General features: G+C 42.6%; 6 protein-coding genes across 19 annotated transcripts in view; 1 reads left to right on the top strand and 5 right to left on the bottom strand.

Annotated features, from left to right (window-relative positions):
* LOC117809129 (receptor-transporting protein 2-like) overlaps positions 1 to 391 on the bottom strand; it is a 2,977-nt gene extending 2,586 nt beyond the window's left edge. For 4 of the 5 annotated variants that reach the window (XM_034678803.1, XM_034678806.1, XM_034678805.1 and 1 more), the window contains exon 1: positions 73 to 335. In XM_034678803.1, the coding sequence (XP_034534694.1) occupies positions 73 to 215 (143 nt within the window). In that variant the 5' untranslated portion in view covers positions 216 to 335. The other variant, XM_034678802.1, reaches the window with a different exon arrangement.
* Positions 392 to 2,628: 2,237 nt separating this feature from the next.
* Positions 2,629 to 7,869, bottom strand: LOC117809132 (receptor-transporting protein 3-like). 5 transcript variants are annotated; one of them, XM_034678815.1, is made up of 3 exons: positions 7,817 to 7,869; positions 4,115 to 4,284; positions 2,629 to 3,167 (listed from the first exon to the last, which is right to left on the bottom strand). In XM_034678815.1, the coding sequence occupies exons 2-3, from the start codon at positions 4,267 to 4,269 to the stop codon at positions 2,834 to 2,836; spliced, it is 489 nt and encodes a 162-aa protein (XP_034534706.1). In that variant the 5' UTR covers positions 4,270 to 4,284; positions 7,817 to 7,869; the 3' UTR covers positions 2,629 to 2,833. The 5 variants fall into 5 exon arrangements, with proteins under 5 accessions (XP_034534706.1, XP_034534704.1, XP_034534703.1 ...); XM_034678813.1 differs by lacking the exon at positions 7,817 to 7,869 and adding an exon at positions 4,799 to 4,914; XM_034678812.1 differs by lacking the exon at positions 7,817 to 7,869 and adding an exon at positions 4,722 to 4,800.
* On the bottom strand, positions 2,629 to 7,909 carry LOC117809133 (receptor-transporting protein 3-like). 2 transcript variants are annotated; one of them, XM_034678817.1, is made up of 4 exons: positions 7,894 to 7,909; positions 7,276 to 7,445; positions 5,839 to 6,373; positions 2,629 to 2,694 (listed from the first exon to the last, which is right to left on the bottom strand). In XM_034678817.1, exons 2-3 carry the CDS (start codon positions 7,428 to 7,430, stop codon positions 6,019 to 6,021), a joined length of 510 nt encoding a protein of 169 aa, XP_034534708.1. In that variant the 5' UTR covers positions 7,431 to 7,445; positions 7,894 to 7,909; the 3' UTR covers positions 2,629 to 2,694; positions 5,839 to 6,018. The 2 variants fall into 2 exon arrangements, with proteins under 2 accessions (XP_034534708.1, XP_034534707.1); XM_034678816.1 differs by lacking the exon at positions 7,894 to 7,909 and adding an exon at positions 7,766 to 7,882.
* A 994-nt stretch (positions 7,910 to 8,903) lies between these two features.
* LOC117809130 (receptor-transporting protein 3-like) lies at positions 8,904 to 12,639 on the bottom strand. 3 transcript variants are annotated; one of them, XM_034678808.1, is made up of 4 exons: positions 12,609 to 12,639; positions 10,948 to 11,028; positions 10,317 to 10,486; positions 8,904 to 9,504 (listed from the first exon to the last, which is right to left on the bottom strand). In XM_034678808.1, exons 1-4 carry the CDS (start codon positions 12,609 to 12,611, stop codon positions 9,150 to 9,152), a joined length of 609 nt encoding a protein of 202 aa, XP_034534699.1. In that variant the 5' UTR covers positions 12,612 to 12,639; the 3' UTR covers positions 8,904 to 9,149. The 3 variants fall into 3 exon arrangements, with proteins under 3 accessions (XP_034534699.1, XP_034534698.1, XP_034534700.1); XM_034678807.1 differs by lacking the exon at positions 12,609 to 12,639 and having other exon boundaries at positions 10,871 to 11,002; XM_034678809.1 differs by lacking the exons at positions 10,948 to 11,028; positions 12,609 to 12,639 and adding an exon at positions 10,820 to 10,922.
* An 818-nt stretch (positions 12,640 to 13,457) lies between these two features.
* Positions 13,458 to 15,044, bottom strand: LOC117809134 (receptor-transporting protein 3-like). Of its 2 annotated transcripts, none has more exons than XM_034678819.1 (2): positions 14,487 to 15,044; positions 13,458 to 13,931 (listed from the first exon to the last, which is right to left on the bottom strand). In XM_034678819.1, the coding sequence occupies exons 1-2, from the start codon at positions 14,636 to 14,638 to the stop codon at positions 13,559 to 13,561; spliced, it is 525 nt and encodes a 174-aa protein (XP_034534710.1). In that variant the 5' UTR covers positions 14,639 to 15,044; the 3' UTR covers positions 13,458 to 13,558. The 2 variants fall into 2 exon arrangements, with proteins under 2 accessions (XP_034534710.1, XP_034534709.1); XM_034678818.1 differs by having other exon boundaries at positions 13,458 to 13,937.
* Positions 15,045 to 16,217: 1,173 nt separating this feature from the next.
* On the top strand, positions 16,218 to 18,412 carry tctex1d2 (Tctex1 domain containing 2). 2 transcript variants are annotated; one of them, XM_034678797.1, is made up of 5 exons: positions 16,218 to 16,385; positions 16,701 to 16,834; positions 17,618 to 17,687; positions 17,899 to 17,962; positions 18,043 to 18,412. In XM_034678797.1, exons 1-5 carry the CDS (start codon positions 16,339 to 16,341, stop codon positions 18,112 to 18,114), a joined length of 387 nt encoding a protein of 128 aa, XP_034534688.1. In that variant the 5' UTR covers positions 16,218 to 16,338; the 3' UTR covers positions 18,115 to 18,412. The 2 variants fall into 2 exon arrangements, with proteins under 2 accessions (XP_034534688.1, XP_034534689.1); XM_034678798.1 differs by having other exon boundaries at positions 16,219 to 16,385; positions 18,038 to 18,412.
* The last annotated feature ends 1,833 nt before the right edge of the window (positions 18,413 to 20,245 follow it).

Here is a 20,245-nt window from a genome sequence, read left to right on the forward strand (position 1 = left end):
AGTCTCTGATGTTTAACCTCTAAATATAAATCTTTACTCTGTGAACATCAGATTAAAGTCCTGCAGACTGACCTGGCACAGGTGCTCCTGACGGTCATCTTCCAGCCCTTATTTGGGGACTTTGGAACCAGTTTGTCATCGAACTCCAGACGCCAGGAGTCTTTCAGCTCCCCTGTCTTCTGTCCAAAGATGCGTGTCCACTCTGAATGGTTCATGGTTGATTGATTGATCTTATCAGTGATGAAGAAATAGACTCAAACAGCTGATCTGCACCAACAGCTGATCTGCACCAACAGCTGATCTGCACCAACAGCTGATCTGCACCAACAGCTGATCTGCACAGTCTGTGAGACTGACTCAGAAACTCTCTCTGTAAACTCTGTCAACACAGATAAGAGGAAATGAAACTTAAAACCTGCAGACTGGTTTCCTTAAGTTTCCTTTTCTAGTGGCAGGAATGTGAACTACTGTTTTTAATTTTTGATCCTATGTTTTTATTATCAGGTATGAAACACACAGAGGAGGGAAGCTGTATGTCATGGTCAGGTGAGACTGGAGGACAAATGAAGGTTCACTTTTGATTCATCAGGAGCAGAGATGAGTTCAAAAACAGACAGGAGGACTTTAACTCTGAGGTCTTTAACTCTGAGGTCTTTAACTCTGAGGTCTTTAACTCTGAGGTCTTTAACTCTGAGGTCTTTAACTCTGAGGTCTATAACTCTGAAGTCTTTAACTCTGAGGTCTTTAACTCTGAACTCTTTAACTCTGAGGTCTTTAACTCTGAGGTCTATAACTCTGAAGTCTTTAACTCTGAGGCCTATAACTCTGAAGTCTTTAACTCTGAGGTCTATAACTCTGAAGTCTTTAACTCTGAGGTCTATAACTCTGAAGTCTTTAACTCTGAGGTCTATAACTCTGAAGTCTTTAACTCTGAGGTCTTTAACTCTGAGGTCTTTAACTCTGAGGTCTTTAACTCTGAAGTCTTTAACTCTGAAGTCTTTAACTCTGAAGTCTTTAACTCTGAGGTCTTTAACTCTGAGGTCTTTAACTCTGAGGTCTTTAACTCTGAGGTCTTTAACTCTAAAGTCTTTAACTCTGAAGTCTTTAACTCTGAAGTCTTTAACTCTGAGGTCTTTAACTCTGAAGTCTTTAACTCTGAAGTCTTTAACTCTGAGGTCTTTAACTCTGACGTCTTTAACTCTGACGTCTTTAACTCTGAGGTCTTTAACTCTGAGGTCTTTAACTCTGAGGTCTTTAACTCTGAAGTCTTTAACTCTGAGGTCTTTAACTCTGAGGTCTTTAACTCTGAGGTCTTTAACTCTGAAGTCTTTAACTCTGAAGTCTCTAACTCTGAAGTCTTTAACTCTGAGGTCTTTAACTCTGAGGTCTTTAACTCTGAGGTCTTTAACTCTGAAGTCTTTAACTCTGAGGTCTTTAACTCTGAGGTCTTTAACTCTGAGGTCTTAAACTCTGAGGTCTTTAACTCTGAGGTCTTTAACTCTGAGGTCTTTAACTCTGACGTCTTTAACTCTGAGGTCTTTAACTCTGAGGTCTTTAACTCTGAGGTCTTTAACTCTGAAGTCTTTAACTCTGAGGTCTTTAACTCTGAGGTCTTTAACTCTGAGGTCTTTAACTCTGAAGTCTTTAACTCTGAGGTCTTTAACTCTGAGGTCTTTAACTCTGAGGTCTTTAACTCTGAGGTCTTTAACTCTGAGGTCTTTAACTCTGAACTCTTTAACTCTGAGGTCTTTAACTCTGAGGTCTTTAACTCTGAGGTCTTTAACTCTGAAGTCTTTAACTCTGAAGTCTTTAACTCTGAGGTCTATAACTCTGAAGTCTTTAACTCTGAGGTCTTTAACTCTGAGGTCTTTAACTCTGAAGTCTTTAACTCTGAAGTCTTTAACTCTGAGGTCTTTAACTCTGAGGTCTTTAACTCTGAGGTATTTAACTCTGAGGTCTTTAACTCTGAAGTCTTTAACTCTGAGGTCTTTAACTCTGAAGTCTTTAACTCTGAGGTCTATAACTCTGAAGTCTTTAACTCTGAGGCCTATAACTCTGAAGTCTTTAACTCTGAGGTCTATAACTCTGAAGTCTTTAACTCTGAGGTCTTTCCTCTTCAGACAGTTCAGTTTGTTCTCCTCTTGAATCTGCATTGAAGTCTGATGAGTGTCAGAAAGCGGGAGCGTGTCTATGTTTCCACATTTCCTTTTCATAAATTTGTATCAGATTTTTTTCCCCTTTCTCCCACTTTGGAAGCCATTTACACCCAACCTATTATCCAGTAGCAATGGACTACAGCTGGAATGTACCTTTTAGCCCATCTCTTTGTTTATTGCAAACATTTAATGTAAGTGCACATTGTCTTTTTAAATAAACAAACTAAACGGCTTAAATTGAAGGGAAATTTAGGAACATTAATGACCTCATTTTGAAACTGTCCCAGAAAAGTGGGAACGTTGGGCTGAGCTTCTTCATCAACTTACTGCAAACATCTCTCTTTAAATGGGATGACAGATTCTCAGTTAGCTGCTGATCAGCTTGAGACAGGAGGAGGCAGGAGCCGGACGCTGATCATGTCTTTACTTTATCAGAACTGAGAGCAGATTTCTTTAAAATAGAAAGAAACTCTTTTGACTTTTGAAAGCTTTTTATTTGAATCTCAGAGGATTGTTGAACGCCTGTGAGCTAACATACCTTACAGACACTGACTGCATCAGATCCGGTCTAACACCGAACGTCCAGAGACAAAACCTTCTTTATAAATGAACAATAAACTAAAATCAGACATTTCTGAACATGTTTAAAGTTTCATTCACTTAAAGGGAGGTTTGGCTCACATCCCTTGTTTACAGATGCCCATCAGACAGGCCTCACAGTGGCTCGGCTCGTGGGGATTGTTGACCTCTACGTGTTCAAACCGGCGTTCTGACGGGCCCATGTCTTCATGGTAGCATTTGATCCTGATCTTCTTCACCAGGTTCTCCAGGAGGATGTCGATGTTCTCCGAATCGATTTGGGGCTTCTCCATCGGGGCGCCGTGACACTTCTTGCAGTTCTGACGGAAACACCTCACCTTGACGACGCCCCGCCCCTCTCTCAGCTGCATGTGGAAGACCACCTTCACCTGGTTGGACGGCCAGGTTCTTCCACACTTGCTGCACCTGAACCTTGAAAGTGACACAAGAGTCCGGTTAGAGAGTCAGGGTTTTAAAGTGAGCAGCAAAGAGACACCTGCAGATCCACGTTTAGAGACAGAGGACAGAAACAGATCCTCTCTGTCACTGATATGAAACAATGACAGACAGTTTAACAGATCCTCACTGTCACTGATATGAAACAATGACAGACAGTTTAACAGATCCTCTCTGTCACTGATATGAAACAATGACAGACAGTTTAACAGATCCTCTCTGTCACTGATATGAAACAATGACAGACAGTTTAACAGATCCTCTCTGTCACTGATATGAAACAATGACAGACAGTTTAACAGATCCTCACTGTCACTGATATGAAACAATGACAGACAGTTTAACAGCAGCAGCAGAAACAACTCCACCCTCCTCTGTGTCTGTAATCATTAGTGTCTCCCAGCAGTGTGGTAAACAAACACAGGTCTCCCTGTGTTTGTTTGTTTGTTGTTGTTATTGATGTGCAGAATCAGTTCAGATGCATGCTTCTTGAATCAGTTAGACTTTAGTTCACAGACACTGTGAAATAATAAATAGGAGATAAATGCATTAAAGGAGCAGACAGCTCGTTAATAAATTACTCTGCTGTGTTTACATCCTGCTCCTGACACCATGAGAGCAAAGCTGTTAGTCTGCAGTCAAAGTCCGTTTAACCTCAGCTCTGATGAAAGTCTATAACTTCGATCATAGAGGATCCAATAAGACTGAAACCCTGAAATACTGATGTTAAGAAGAATGCACGAGGCCTCTATTCACATTATTTAAACTTTAAAGATAAGAACACTTTTCTTTCTCTCCTGAGACTTTAGGATTTACATTTTCAGAAACAGACTTTTTAAATCAGTCATGAATGAATAAACATCTTTGAGTCCAACTCCTCGTCTCAGTGATCAGGTATAAACAGCAGGTAGAGGCATGCTGACCTGGCGCTTGTGTTCCTGATGTACTTCTGCCAGCCTGGGTCTGGTCTTTCCGGATCCAGACTTTTATCAAACTCCAGACACCAAGAGTCCCCTTCTCTAAGATCACTGGTTTTACTCTCAAAGATGTCGATCCAGGTCTGATCCAATTCGGCCATCCTGTCGGTGTCGGTCTGAGAGGAAGTAAACACAAACAGCTGGTCTGAGTAAGGACCTGTCTGATCTGAGCTCCACATAAGGGACTGGTTCAGCTGGTCTGAGTAAGGACCTGTCCTATCTGAGCTCTATATAAGGGACCGGTTCAGCTGGTCTGAGCTGAGCTTCCAAAGAAATGAAACTTAAAGTCTAAAGTCTGAATGTTTCTATCAAAACATTTTTAATCAGTTAAAATGATGACGAGGGAACATCCCTGAAATAAAAATGTGACTGAGGTTCAACTGTTTTATATTAATATACATATAAATATGTGTGTGTGTGTGTGTGTGTGTGTGTGTGTGTGTGTGTGTGTGTGTGTGTGTGTGTGTGTGTGTGTGTGCTACTGATTGGAAGTCGACTAAACCTCAAGTTAAATAAAGATAAGATGCATTAAATGTGATCCCTGTCCACTGACTGTAGAAGACTTCCTCTCTAACTGAGCAGCAGTCACTTTGAGAGGATTGCAGGAGAATCGAAACTGAACCGTCTGACCTGATTCTTCTGATGCAACAGCGCCACCTGCTGGTGACAGGCTACATTACAGTCTGGTTTATCTCAGGTCTGTTCCTGTTTTCCTGAGAAGTTGAAGTTTCTTTTCAGGCAGGCAGGCAGGCAGGCAGGCAGGCAGGCAGGCAGGCAGGCAGGCAGGCAGGCAGGCAGGCAGGCAGGCAGGCAGGCAGGCAGGTTTCAGCACTTCTTTGTTGGCCTCATATTTGAGGAGCTGCTTGACCTTGGTTCAATTGAGGATTCACACTCGTCTCCTGTGTGCAGATGTGATGAAAACAGGCCTCACAGTGATCCGGCTCATGGGGACTTCTGACCTCCAGCCTTCTGGGCGATTGGTCGATTGTGACTCGATTTCTTTCACAGTAAATTTTCTTTATCCTCTTCACCAGGTTCTCCAGGAGGATGTGGATGTTCTCATTGCTGATACTCGGCCTCCCCCACGGGGCTTTAAGTCTTGCAGTTCTGATGGAAACGCCTCACCTTCACCTCGCCCTGCCCGTATGATAGGCGCATGTGAAAGACCACTGTGACCCGGTTGGAAGGCAACGTTCTTCCACACCTGCTGCATCTGAACCTTGAAAGTCCTATGTCCCAGAAATGTGGGAACACAGGGCTGACCCATAAAAAGCAGGTGTTTGTGGAGGCAGCAAACACACGACAGTTAAACACTTTCACAGTTTGAACTTTGGGATCTGATCATTTGTAGCCTCAAACAGAAAAACAGCTTCTCAACACTCGTGGAGGTTTCATGCCGTCTCTCTCTTCGCAGCTCATCGAGCCTCCAGAGGAAGAGGAAGCTTCTTCATCAAGTTACTGCAAACATCTCTCTTTAAATGGGATGACAGATTCTCAGTTAGCTGCTGATCAGCTTGAGACAGGAGGAGGCAGGAGCCGGACGCTGATCATGTCTTTACTTTATCAGAACTGAGAGCAGATTTCTTTAAAATAGAAAGAAACTCTTTTGACTTTTGAAAGCTTTTTATTTGAATCTCAGAGGATTGTTGAACGCCTGTGAGCTAACATACCTTACAGACAGTGACTGCATCAGATTATTAACATGACAGAAGGTGAAATACAATCAAACAAATACAAGTCTTTACATTGAAATCTTTCCGGTCTAACACCGAACGTCCAGAGACAAAACCTTCTTTATAAATTAACAATAAACTAAAATCAGACATTTCTGAACATGTTTAAAGTTTCCTTCACTTAAAGGGAGGTTTGGCTCCCGTCCCTTGTTTACAATAGCCTTTCAGACAGGCCTCACAGTGGCTCGGCTCGTGGGGACTCTTGACCACTAGGCGTTCAAACTGGCGTTCTAACTGGCCCATGTCTTCATGGTAGCATTTGATCCTGATCTTCTCCACCAGGTTCTCCAGGAGGATGTCGATGTTCTCCGAATTGATTTTGGGCTTCTCCATTGGGGCATCGTTACACTTCTTGCAGTTCTGACGGAAACACATCACCTTGACGACGCCCCGCCCCTCTCTCAGCTGCATGTGGAAGACCACCATCACCCGGTTGGACGGCCAGGTTCTTCCACACTTGCTGCACCTGAACCTTGAAAGTGACACAAGAGTCCGGTTAGAGAGTCAGGGTTTTAAAGTGAGCAGCAAAGAGACACCTGCAGATCCACGTTTAGAGACAGAGGACAGAAACAGATCCTCTCTGTCACTGATATGAAACAATGACAGACAGTTTAACAGATCCTCTCTGTCACTGATATGAAACAATGACAGACAGTTTAACAGATCCTCACTGTCACTGATATGAAACAATGACAGACAGTTTAACAGATCCTCTCTGTCACTGATATGAAACAATGACAGACAGTTTAACAGATCCTCACTGTCACTGATATGAAACAATGACAGACAGTTTAACAGCAGCAGCAGAAACAACTCCACCCTCCTCTGTGTCTGTAATCATTAGTGTCTCCCAGCAGTGTGGTAAACAAACACAGGTCTCCCTGTGTTTGTTTGTTTGTTGTTGTTATTGATGTGCAGAATCAGTTCAGATGCATGCTTCTTGAATCAGTTAGACTTTAGTTCACAGACACTGTGAAATAATAAATAGGAGATAAATGCATTAAAGGAGCAGACAGATCGTTAATAAATGACTCTGCTGTGTTTACATCCTGCTCCTGACACCATGAGAGCAAAGCTGTTAGTCTGCAGTCAAAGTCCCTTTAACCTCAGCTCTGATGAAAGTCTATAACTTCGATCATAGAGGATCCAATAAGACTGAAACCCTGAAATACTGATGTTAAGAAGAATGCACGAGGCCTCTATTCACATTATTTAAACTTTAAAGATAAGAACACTTTTCTTTCTCTCCTGAGACTTTAGGATTTACATTTTCAGAAACAGACTTTTTAAATCAGTCATGAATGAATAAACATCTTTGAGTCCAACTCCTCGTCTCAGTGATCAGGTATAAACAGCAGGTAGAGGCATGCTGACCTGGCGCTTGTGTTCCTGATGTACATCCGCCAGCCTGGGTCTGGTCTTTCCGGATCCAGACTTTTATCAAACTCCAGACACCAAGAGTCCCCTTCTCTAAGATCACTGGTCTTACTCTCAAAGATGTCGATCCAGTTCCACTCCAATTCGGCCATCCTGTCGGTGTCGGTCTGAGAGGAAGTAAACACAAACAGCTGGTCTGAGTAAGGACCTGTCTGATCTGAGCTCTACATAAGGGACCGGTTGAGCTGGTCTGAGCTGAGCTTCCAAAGAAATGAAACTTAAAGTCTAAAGTCTGGATGTTTCTATCAAAACATTTTTAATCAGTTAAAATGATGACGAGGGAACATCCCTGAAATAAAAATGTGACTGAGGTCAAACTGTTTTATATTAATATATATATAAATATGTGTGTGTGTGTGTGTGTGTGTGTGTGTGTGTGTGTGTGTGTGTGTGTGTGTGTGTGCTACTGATTGGAAGTCGACTAAACCTCAAGTTAAATAAAGATAAGATGCATTAAATGTGATCCCTGTCCACTGACTGTAGAAGACTTCCTCTCTAACTGAGCAGCAGTCACTTTGGGAGGATTGCAGGAGAATCGAAACTGAACCGTCTGACCTGATTCTTCTGATGCAACAGCGCCACCTGCTGGTGACAGGCTACATTACAGTCTGGTTTATCTCAGGTCTGTTCCTGTTTTCCTGAGAAGTTGAAGTTTCTTTTCAGGCAGGCAGGCAGGCAGGCAGGCAGGCAGGCAGGCAGGCAGGCAGGCAGGCAGGCAGGCAGGCAGGCAGGCAGGCAGGCAGGCAGGCAGGCAGGCAGGCAGGCAGGCAGGCAGGCAGGCAGGTTTCAGCACTTCTTTGTTGGCCTCATATTTGAGGAGCTGCTTGACCTTGGTTCAATTGAGGATTCACACTCGTCTCCTGTGTGCAGATGTGATGAAAACAGGCCTCACAGTGATCCGGCTCATGGGGACTTCTGACCTCCAGCCTTCTGGGCGATTGGTCGATTGTGACTCGATTTCTTTCACAGTAAATTTTCTTTATCCTCTGCACCAGGTTCTCCAGGAGGATGTGGATGTTCTCATTGCTGATACTCGGCCTCCCCCACGGGGCTTTAAGTCTTGCAGTTCTGATGGAAACGCCTCACCTTCACCTCGCCCCGCCCGTATGATAGGCGCATGTGGAAGACCACTGTGACCCGGTTGGAAGGCAACGTTCTTCCACACCTGCTGCACCTGAACCTTGCAAGTCCTATGTCCCAGAAATGTGGGAACACAGGGCTGACCCATAAAAAGCAGGTGTCTGTGGAGGCAGCAAACACACGACAGTTAAACACTTTCACAGTTTGAACTTTGGGATCTGATCTTTTGTAGCCTCAAACAGAAAAACAGCTTCTCAACACTCGTGGAGGTTTCATGCCGTCTCTCTCTTCGCAGCTCATGGAGCCTCCAGAGGAAGAGGAAGCTTCTTCATCAAGTTACTGCAAACATCTCTCTTTAAATGGGATGACAGATTCTCAGTTAGCTGCTGATCAGCTTGAGACAGGAGGAGGCAGGAGCCGGACGCTGATCATGTCTTTACTTTATCAGAACTGAGAGCAGATTTCTTTAAAATAGAAAGAAACTCTTTTGACTTTTGAAAGCTTTTTATTTGAATCTCAGAGGATTGTTGAACGCCTGTGAGCTAACATACCTTACAGACACTGACTGCATCAGATTATTAACATGACAGAAGGTGAAATACAATCAAACAAATACAAGTCTTTACATTGAAATCTTTCCGGTCTAACACCGAACGTCCAGAGACAAAACCTTCTTTATAAATTAAGAATAAAATAAAATCAGTCATTTCTGAACATGTTTAAAGTTTCCTTCACTTAAAGGGAGGTTTGGCTCCCGTCCCTTGTTTACAATAGCCTTTCAGACAGGCCTCACAGTGGCTCGGCTCGTGGGGACTCTTGACCACTAGGCGTTCAAACTGGCGTTCTAACTGGCCCATGTCTTCATGGTAGCATTTGATCCTGATCTTCTCCACCAGGTTCTCCAGGAGGATGTCGATGTTCTCCGAATTGATTTTGGGCTTCTCCATTGGGGCATCGTTACACTTCTTGCAGTTCTGACGGAAACACATCACCTTGACGACGCCCCGCCCCTCTCTCAGCTGCATGTGGAAGACCACCATCACCCGGTTGGACGGCCAGGTTCTTCCACACTTGCTGCACTTGAACCTTGAAAGTGACACAAGAGTCCGGTTAGAGAGTCAGGGTTTTAAAGTGAGCAGCAAAGAGACACCTGCAGATCCACGTTTAGAGACAGAGGACAGAAACAGATCCTCTCTGTCACTGATATGAAACAATGACAGACAGTTTAACAGATCCTCTCTGTCACTGATATGAAACAATGACAGACAGTTTAACAGATCCTCACTGTCACTGATATGAAACAATGACAGACAGTTTAACATCAGCAGCAGAAACAACTCCACCCTCCTCTGTGTCTGTAATCATTAGTGTCTCCCAGCAGTGTGGTAAACAAACACAGGTGTCCCTGTGTTTGTTTGTTTGTTGTTATTATTGATGTGCAGAATCAGTTCAGATGCATGCTTCTTGAATCAGTTAGACTTTAGTTCACAGACACTGTGAAATAATAAATAGGAGATAAATGCATTAAAGGAGCAGACAGCTCGTTAATAAATGACTCTGCTGTGTTTACATCCTGCTCCTGACACCATGAGAGCAAAGCTGTTAGTCTGCAGTCAAAGTCCCTTTAACCTCAGCTCTGATGAAAGTCTATAACTTCGATCATAGAGGATCCAATAAGACTGAAACCCTGAAATACTGATGTTAAGAAGAATGCACGAGGCCTCTATTCACATTATTTAAACTTTAAAGATAAGAACACTTTTCTTTCTCTCCTGAGACTTTAGGATTTACATTTTCAGAAACAGACTTTTTAAATCAGTCATGAATGAATAAACATCTTTGAGTCCAACTCCTCGTCTCAGTGATCAGGTATAAACAGCAGGTAGAGGCATGCTGACCTGGCGCTTGTGTTCCTGATGTAAGTCTGCCAGCCTGGGTCTGGTCTTTCCGGATCCAGACTTTTATGAAACTCCAGACACCAAGAGTCCCCTTCTCTAAGATCACTGGTCTTACTCTCAAAGATGTCGGTCCAGGTCTGATCCGTTTCGGCCATCCTGTCGGTGTCGGTCTGAGAGGAAGTAAACACAAACAGCTGGTCTGAGTAAGGACCTGTCTGATCTGAGCTCTATATAAGGGACCGGTCTGAGCTGAGCTTCCAAAGAAATGAAACCTATGTCTTAAGTTTCTGTTCTGCAACTCTGTTCCGCCCTGTCTGGATGTTTCTATCAAAACATTTTTAATCAGTTAAAATGATGACGAGGGAACATCCATGAAATGAAAATGTGACTGAAGTCAAACTGTTTTATATTAATATTCATATAATTATGTGTGTGTGTGTGTGTGTGTGTGTGTGTGTTTGTGTGTGTGTGTGTGTGTGTTACTGATTGGAAGTCGACTAAACCTCAAGTTAAGTAAAGATAAGATGCATTAAATGTGATCCCTGTCCACTGACTGTAGAAGGCTTCCTCTCTAACTGAGCAGCAGTCACTTTGGGAGGATTGCAGTAGAATCGAAACTGAACCGTCTGACCTGATTCGTCTGATGCAATAGCGCCACCTGCTGGTGACATGCTGCAGTACACTGGTTTATCTCAGGTCTGTTCCTGTTTTCCTGAGAAGTACAGTAGATAGGCAGATAAGGCAGATAAAGAACAGACAGGTTCAGAGTTCAAGGTTCCTCTCTTACGCAGTCACATCAAGTTTAACTTGGAGTCTTGTTTGTAAAGAATGATCTCACCTCCTTCACTAGACATTCAGCCACACTCAGCTCAGCTGCTGGGATACATGACACTCCTTATTAAAGCTCCAGTGAGGAGCTCTCTGTTGGACCAGACTCTTCTCTTTTTGCAGGTCTCGTCCTGTGAATGTGGAAGTTGATGTTGTGTAGACAGAAGAGGTTTGGTGTAAAGGTCTGATCTGAGCAGCAGAAGGAAAGCCCTCCACGGAGTCCAGACCTTAGACTGTAGATTAAATATATATAATAATATAATCAGTCTGTGGCGGTGGCTGATGATATGTCTGATCCAGCCTTCTGTTGATTTAGATGAAGACATATTGGAATAATCTAAAGTGAATCATTTTGAAAGACAGAGTATTGAGCTGCTGTCAGAGGGGTGACCAGCTGCTCATCCTTCAGAGAGCCACAGGTCACCAGGAGACAAAGGGGACAGATAAAGGAAGTACTGATTAGCATTAGCTACGAGGTACAAATCACAGAAACTGTACTCTCCTCTGAGGGTAAATTTAGACATCATATTTATTTAATCTGCTGTGTCCATGGAAACAGATCTACATGCAGACACCTGCTGAAAAGGTTAAAGGTCAATGAGTTTATTATTAAAGCTTTGAGACGGTCCTGATGTCTCTTCAGGACCTTCAGAAACAGGATGAACTAAAGTTTGGACTAAATGAAACCTCTGTGAGGAGCAAAGACAAATGGAGCTTCAGGGAAAGTCCAGTCAGGAAGACTAGGGCTGTTTTCAAGACGGCCTGCTGCATACTGCGTTTGAATTTAGTCTGTAGTCTGACTGTTCTGGTGGATCTGGTCTGCAGGACGCTGGGCCAGACGTCGCTGAATTTCAGGTTTCGGAAAACGGAAGTAAACAACGAGCGAGCTGATAGAGAAACTGCTTCTTTAGCATCACTGATCATTTAATGAAACAGTACGCAAGGAAGACTGGTTGGATGTAGACTGAGACATTTTTCACATACTACATAATTATTTTTTGCCACAGCAGTACGTACTGCTATAGTAGGAAACATTGGCAGAGCGGCACTGCGTCGCTGTCAGCCCATCACTAAATATAAATAATAAATCCTCCAGGAGGTCTCAGCCGAGGATCTGACTGAAAATAGAATCATAAGATCATTTAGTTTTTACTTTTTTTCATCTGTATGAAATGTTGAATATTATAGATATATTATCAGGCCCCTCTCCTTTGGAATCATCTACCAGTCAGGGTCCGGGAGGCAGACACCCTCTCCACTTTTAAGAGTAGACTTAAAACTTTCCTTTTTGATAAAGCTTATAGTTAGAGCTGGATCAGGCTTGGACCAGGTCTTAGTTATGCTGCTATAGGCCTAGACTGCTGGGGGAACTGGCACACTGACACTGGGATCCTAGCTCACCTTCTTCCCCCCAACCCCTTCATCACTTACTTTAACTCTGCCTGTCCCATTAAAGTTACTAACCATAGACCTTTCTGGAGTCCCTGAGCTCCCTTGTCTCGTAGATTCCTCTGAGCTGCCGTAGACGTCCTCCTGCTGTGGACGATCTGGACTCCAGCTGATACGGACGTGCTGGACTCCAGCGGCAACAGCTTCTACGACTCGTCTCATCACTATCACCTCTCTCTCTTACTCCCCTCTATCTGTCTTTCCAGACCCAACTCAGTCGAGGCATGATGGCTGTCTAACATGAGTCTGGTCCTGCTGGAGGTTTCTGCCTGTTAAAAGGAAGTTTTTCCTCACCACTGTAACTAGCTAAATACTGCGATGTGCAATGCTCATGATGGATTAAGGTGGGGTCAGACTGAGTCTGATCCTGTCTTGGTGTTGGGTCTCTGTTCATAATTTGACATAGAGTGGTCTAGACCTGCTATGTTTGTAAAAGCGTCTTGAGATAACGTTTGTTGTGATTTGGCGCGATACAAATAAAGATTGATTGAGATTGATTGATTGATATAGATTTATACTGTACATTGTATAAATCAGAGTTTAAAGCTCCTGTTGATCGGGCTAATCAATAATAAAAACGGCCTTCAACGATCATTTCACTCCCTGGGAATCTTTCGTTTTGCTCCGTGTTGATATCCAGACACTTTCTTTATTTGCTGAATGAGCTCCTGGAGATAAAGAACAAACATCCAGGCTTCAGCAGAGACGCTCGTTGTGATTTATTGAAATGCTTCTCAGAAAGATGTTGAATCAGTAGTTTGAATGTTTTAAAGCAGAGTTCATGTAGGAAGTGAAGCAGGACGGGTTTCCATCTGTTATAAGAAAGCAAACTAACATCTCTTCGAAAGAATCAAACTATTCAAGTTTTTCACCAAAACCTCGCCGTTCATTTCAACACATGATGAGGACATTTCATTTAGGCCTAATAATCATGACAGGCAGGTTTCAGCACTTCTTTGTTGGCCTCATATTTGAGGAGCTGCTTGACCTTCGTTCAATTGAGGATTCACACTCGTCTCCTGTGTGCAGATGTGATGAAAACAGGCCTCACAGTGATCCGGCTCATGGGGACTTCTGACCTCCAGCCTTCTGGGCGATTGGTCGATTGTGACTCGATTTCTTTCACAGTAAATTTTCTTTATCTTCTTCACCAGGTTCTCCAGGAGGATGTGGATGTTCTCATTGCTGATACTCGGCTTCTCCCATGGGGCTTCATTGCACTTCTTGCAGTTCTGATGGAAACGCCTCACCTTCACCTTGCCCCGCCCGTATGATAGGCGCATGTAAAAGACCACTGTGACCTGGTTGGAAGGCCAGGTTCTTCCACACCTGCTGCACCTGAAACTTGAAAGTGACACAAGAGTCCGGTTAAAGAGCCTGGACTGTCCCTCATCATTATGATCCTGTTTTAAACCTGCAGAGCTAAAGTTCAGGGCAGGATGAAGAGCAGCACAGAGACTCCTGGTGATTAGAAACACTTAAAGACTGAGTACAACCACACCTTCTATCTGTGTCTCTATAAGATTCCTCTCAAACATGTTGTAAAGCTGTGCTTTTCCTTCTGTGGTCCATGAGGCTGATTTCAAGAGTTCTGGTCTCATACATGTGTAAATAAGTCCACGTGTGTTTTTATTGAATCAGTGATACTTTGGATCAGAAGTGCTGATGTTATTCATTGTTATTGTGTGTTGTCTGAAGAGTTAGTGTCATCCTCGTCGTCCGTGGTCAGAGTGTAACTGTCAAAGATGCAGTCAGTAGATCACAGACAGGAAGTGACAGTACGAGCATGTTTTATTAGCAGAACCTCTGCAGCACCCTCACACTATAACCTATACAACACTTACAGTGCTGCTCACACCACATCAGGTGGTAGCAGAACTCCAGCATGCTGACCTGGCGCTTGTGTTGCTGGTGTACTGCCTCCAGCCTCGCTTTGGTCTTTTAGGAACAAGACTGTCATCAAACTTCAGACTCCAAGAGTCTCTTCTTCTGAGACTTCTGAGAGCTTTCCTCCTAAAGATGCTGGTCCACTCCTGTTCAGACATCCTTTCAGTGTGTTGGTTCCTGAGGAGGACTGGACTCTAACAGCTGATCTGTTTGTAAACAAGCTGTCAGAGTGACTCAGCATTCTGAGGAATCAAACCCAGACTGGAGACCAGTTTTTCCTCAGTTACAGTTCAACCGTTATTTTAACTCTACGTTATGAACATGATGAAATGATTTTTAAGCATATCAACAAAAATAAGTATGAGTACGTCTGATTAGCTCAAATTAAAAATAGGAGGTCCATGTAAAGAAAATGTTTGTGTCCAACTGTTAGTTTGTCTTTAAAGTGATGATCACTGACACAAAGTTCACTTTATATTCACTGATGTTTAGTCTCAATGTGGTTTTCTCCTGGTTAAATAAATCAAATTAATTAAATAGTTAAAATTCACAGGAAATAATTTTGTTCTGGATGTTTCTAGAAAAGAGTAACTTTCTTTTTCATGAAACTGAAAGGCAGACAGACTGACAGAGAAACGAAACTGAAACGTTTTAAAGTCCTTCTCATGAAATACTGCCACCTGCTGGTGTCAGGCTGCATTACACTTTACATTATTTCTCTCCTGATGCTAAATAATGAACTCGTAAAACTTCAGTAGATTTAGTAGATCTGTTGTATGTAGACTCATGTTGTCAGCAGTGCATTTCAGAGGAGCTCATAAATAAAATATAATGTATTATTTTGCCACGTTTAGAGGTTTCTGAGGAAATATTACAGTTAATGCAATAACATAACTTACCTATGCATAAGTAGAGGGTATATATAGTGTATATATATTTGTTATATTTTATTTTTACCTTTAAAGTAATTATATTCACACTGTAAGTGCATTGTTGATTCCTTGTTGTAAACTGCAGTAACATAAAAAAAGAATAAAAAAGTCTTATCTGAATGCGATTGGTACCTCATTAAGGGCAGCTAATAATAATTGATACTCTAAGTATCAACAGTGTTACAGCATGCCCAAACCCTTACCAATGTTATGTGACTGACTTTTAATTATTTAAAATATTTCAAGTCAGAAGGTAGATTTAATGTGCTCCTGAAACCGGAGAAGAGAAGATAAGATAAGACTTTATTGATCCCGGGGGGTGAAATTCAGTTGTTGCAGCAACCCAGACATAAGTACAATCAAGAAGAAGTTTCAATAACAGGTAAATAAATAAAGATAGAATACAATTTAGATATATACAATGTTAAAAATGGAATTTAGATAAATACAAATGAATGAAATAGCAGTAATTACAGGCAGTATTAAAAATTATTCAGTAGTGACTGGTTAAAATGGTGAGATTATGGTTGTTAATGACAGATTAAGCAGTATAATGAATAAATATGGGTATAAAATATGACTGTATGTTGTAGTAAACAATAATAATATAATATAACAAAGATAATTATATAATATAATGTAATATGTATTATAATGTCATCAGCAGTCAGAGAGTCAGTGCAAGGAGGTACGAGGAGTTTATGATGAGTTATCATTAGATTCAGTCTCTGAATGAAACTGATCCAATCCGTTTTCTTCTTCTGCTGATTTAAGAGATGAAATAATAAGACAACATCAGTGCTTTTATTTTGAAACCGGAAGTAGTGAGCGTCGTCGCCATGGTAACGCGTAACGCCTGAGCTAAGATTAGCCACCGTTAGCCTTTTTCACGTCTGTTGGAGTTTAAGAGATATCACCGACTTCACATGGAGGGACAGGACTCATACCGGATCAGACCGAACCACCAGCACAGGTGAGGAGGTTACACACAGCAGGAGGCTAAGCTAACCATGCTACTAGCTAACCATGCTACTAGCCAACGATGCTACTAGCTAACTGTTAGCCCAAAGCTACCTGCAGCTAAGCTAGCTTCTCTCAAGGCTCTTTAAAGTTCCCTGCAGGACTAAAGTTCCTGTGAACCCCGGGGTCATTAACATGTTAAAGGTTCAGTTCGTGATGTTTGGAGAGTTTAAGGAGTTTAAAGTTTCTCTTTAAAGTGAAGTACTTTAATAGAGTTTATAGAGGAGCTGTGTTCAGACTCTGAGATGGTCTCTGCTGGATCCTCCAGGTTCAAGCCGGCCATCGTGAAGGACTGTATCCGTGAGGTGGTCCGGGAGAGGATGTCCGGGGTCAGGTACGACCCAGAAGAAGTCCCAGAGCTGTCCCGGTCCCTGGCGGACTGCATCAAGGAACGAGTGAAGAGTGAGTGAGGCTGAATCCTCATCAGAAACCATTAGAACCAGATACAGAATCAGAACCAGAACCAGCATCAGGACCAGAACCAGAATCAGAACCAGAATCAGAATCAGAACCAGAACCAAAATAAGAATCAGAACCAGAACCAGAATCAGGACCAGAACCAGAATCAGAATCAGAACCATAATCAGGATCACTTTGTTTATCCCGGGGAGGGATATTCAGTCATTACAGATCTCTTATAAACAGTATTTAAGAAGTCAAAATATGAATAGAAGAAGGAATAAAATCTGATGTAAATATGAATAAAGTAAAATAATATAGAATGAGATCAGATCATAATAATAAAGTATACAGATGTTAGAGAATAGTAAGAATTGGTGATGTACAGAAGAGCTGGGAATGAAGGAGATGTATATATATAAGGATGTTAAAGTGGCAGGGTTAAACTCAGAGTACAGGACAGCTTTTAATCTCTGTTCTTACAGAGTCACTCCAACATTTAAAGGTGTATTTACACAGAGAGGTAAACTACAAGGGTGATTTATAATCCAGATTATCAGTGAAACAGACTCAGGAGTGAAAACACACACAGGATGTAGATCACCTCACAGACATGCTCCTGAAATGTTCCTCTGCAGCATTTTAACACAGGATAATAATCTCTTTGTGTCATCTCTGCACAAAGTTAACACTTTATCAACTTTAACAGCTCTGCTTTCTTCTTCTTCTTCTTCTTCTTCTTCTTCTTCTTCTTCTTCTTCTTCTTCTTCTTCTTCTTCTTCACAGACTCGGGGTTGGACAGGTATAAGCTTGTCGTGCAGGTGGTCATCGGAGAACAACGAGGCCAAGGAGTCAAGTAAGAGTCTGATATTAAAGAGGAAGATCATAGAGACGTTTATAACTCTGCTGTATCAGAGAGAGAGACAGTCACACCTTCCTCTAATGATCTTAAATAAAAGATATTCACTCAGATTGAAAGTTTGATTCTAAAAACTGTCTGAACATTAACAAACATTTCAGAAAAGAATCTTTGACTTTGAGACACTCTGTCCTCTCGTCTGTCTCAGGATGTCCTCCAGGTGTTTGTGGGACGCCGACACAGACAACTACGCTGAAGACGTCTTCATAAACGTAGGTGTCTTTTCTCTCCAGGGAGACGAGCAGATCCCAGAGAGCGTTTAGCTAACCCGAGTCTCTCCTCTGTAGGACAGCCTGTTCTGTGCCGTGGCAGTTTTTGGAAGCTATTACTACTGAGGAGAGGAAGAAGACCAGGCGTGAGGTGATCCTCCAATGAGACTGCTCCCTGTCAGCATGTCAGATCCACGGTCAGGTGATCCGTGTTACAACTCTCCATCAACACAGAGGACATGGAGAGTGAGGGGACGACCTGAGCGCTGCTGTTAAAGGTTTAACATGAAGGACTTCATCAGGACCTCTTGACCTGGTTTTAAAAGACTGAAGCTTCTCTGGGCTGATGAAACGAGGACACTTTACAAAGAGGAGTTACATTTAATCATCCAGAGTCTGAGTGCTCAGTTTGTTCATGAGATACTTCAGATAAAGACAGTGGATGTGATGCAGTGTAATGTCTCAGTGTGTGTGTATTACCAGAGTGTGACAGCAGAGGTCAGTGTGTGTGTGTGTGTGTGTGATATCAGAGTGACAGCAGAGGTCAGTGTGTGTGTGTGTGTGATATCAGAGTGACAGCAGAGGTCAGTGTGTGTGTGTGTGTTATCAGAGTGTGACAGCAGAGGTCAGTGTGTGTGTGTGTGTGATATCAGAGTGACAGCAGAGGTCAGTGTGTGTGTGTGTTATCAGAGTGTGACAGCAGAGCTCAGTGTGTGTGTGTTACCAGAGTGTGACAGCAGAGGTCAGTGTGTGTGTGTGTGTGTGTGTGTCTTATCAGAGTGTAACAGCAGAGGTCAGTGTGTGTGTGTGTGTGTGTGTGTGTGTGTGTGTTATCAGAGTGTGACAGCAGAGCTCTGTGTGTGTGTGTGTGTGTGTGTGTGTGTGTGTGTGTGTTACCAGAGTGTAACAGCAGAGGTCAGTGTGTGTGTGTGTTTTATCAGAGTGTGACAGCAGAGGTCAGTGTGTGTGTGTGTGTGTGTGTGTGTGTGTGTGTTTTATCAGAGTGTGACAGCAGAGCTCAGTGTGTGTGTGTGTGTGTGTGTGTGTGTGTGTGTGTGTGTGTTATCAGAGTGTGACAGCAGAGCTCAGTGTGTGTGTGTGTGTGTTATCAGAGTGTAACAGCAGAGGTCAGTGTGTGTGTGTGTGTGTTATCAGAGTGTAACAGCAGAGGTCAGTGTGTGTGTGTGTGTGTGTGTGTGTGTGTGTGTGTGTGTGTGTGTGTGTAGTATCAGTCTCTTTGGTCACTCATGTTTTATGAAGTTTGATCAGATCTCTGGTTTTTAAGAGAGACTGTTTCAGACCTTTAATAATCCGGACAGAGAGGAGGACTGAATCAGGACTTCAGTCCTCCTCTCTGTTGAAGGGAGAGAGTTATTTTTAGACCGAGCTGAAAACAGTGACAGCTCTCAGGAACACCCAGGATCAGGACATATAGGCTGACAATGACAGAGTACGAGCCTCGAGGAAACCAGGCAGAGAGCCAGACCGGGACCAAGAGGAGGGACGGAGGAAGAACCCTGAAACCAGGTTCACAGCTGTTGATCTGAGGCTGCCTTCAACTACAAACCTCCAGGAAGGATCCACCTCAGATAATAGAACTCCTTTAACTCTTTTATATCTTAAAGACAGAAACCCAGGACCTGGGACCTCATGTACAAAGACTGAATCATGGTGTACGCTCAAATCCAGAAAACATTGTACGCACAAAAAGATCCAGATGTATGAATCTGTGCGTGAGGATCAACAGCTGTAGAAACATCTGTACACCAGCCATGAGGTTTTCCACGGTCATGTCAGTCCTGATACTTCTGAACTTTGCCTTGAAAAAGAGCGTACGCCATGTTTTTGTATGCATCCTCTGTACACGAGGCCCCAGATGTGATGTGAACATTAATAATCTGAGGAACAGCTTCAGCTTAAAGATGTTTATTTATCTACATCAAATCAATCCACTCAGTTCATTTCCTTCAGTGTTTGCTCCTCTCTGAACCTTTCTATGTTTGTAATCCACTTTCCTCTGAAAGGCACAAATTAACCTCCATCATTAGACATGACTCAAACCCAGGAGTGATGCTGTCTTCATTCAGTGACAGTTTGAGCTTCTGTCAGTTCAATCTTTATAAATCAAATAAATCACAGCGTTCATTTTATCATCAGAGCCGAACACGTCAGAAACAAATCAAACAGACGCCTGACATCATTTACTCTCAGGATTCAGAGTCTGAACACAAATAATAAACTCCTCATATTTAATAAGCACATGAGAGAGAGAGAGCTTCTATAGAT

Source organism: Notolabrus celidotus, unplaced genomic scaffold, assembly GCF_009762535.1.
Source record: "Notolabrus celidotus isolate fNotCel1 unplaced genomic scaffold, fNotCel1.pri scaffold_237_arrow_ctg1, whole genome shotgun sequence".
In the NCBI taxonomy this organism is placed as follows: Eukaryota; Metazoa; Chordata; class Actinopteri; order Labriformes; family Labridae; genus Notolabrus; species Notolabrus celidotus.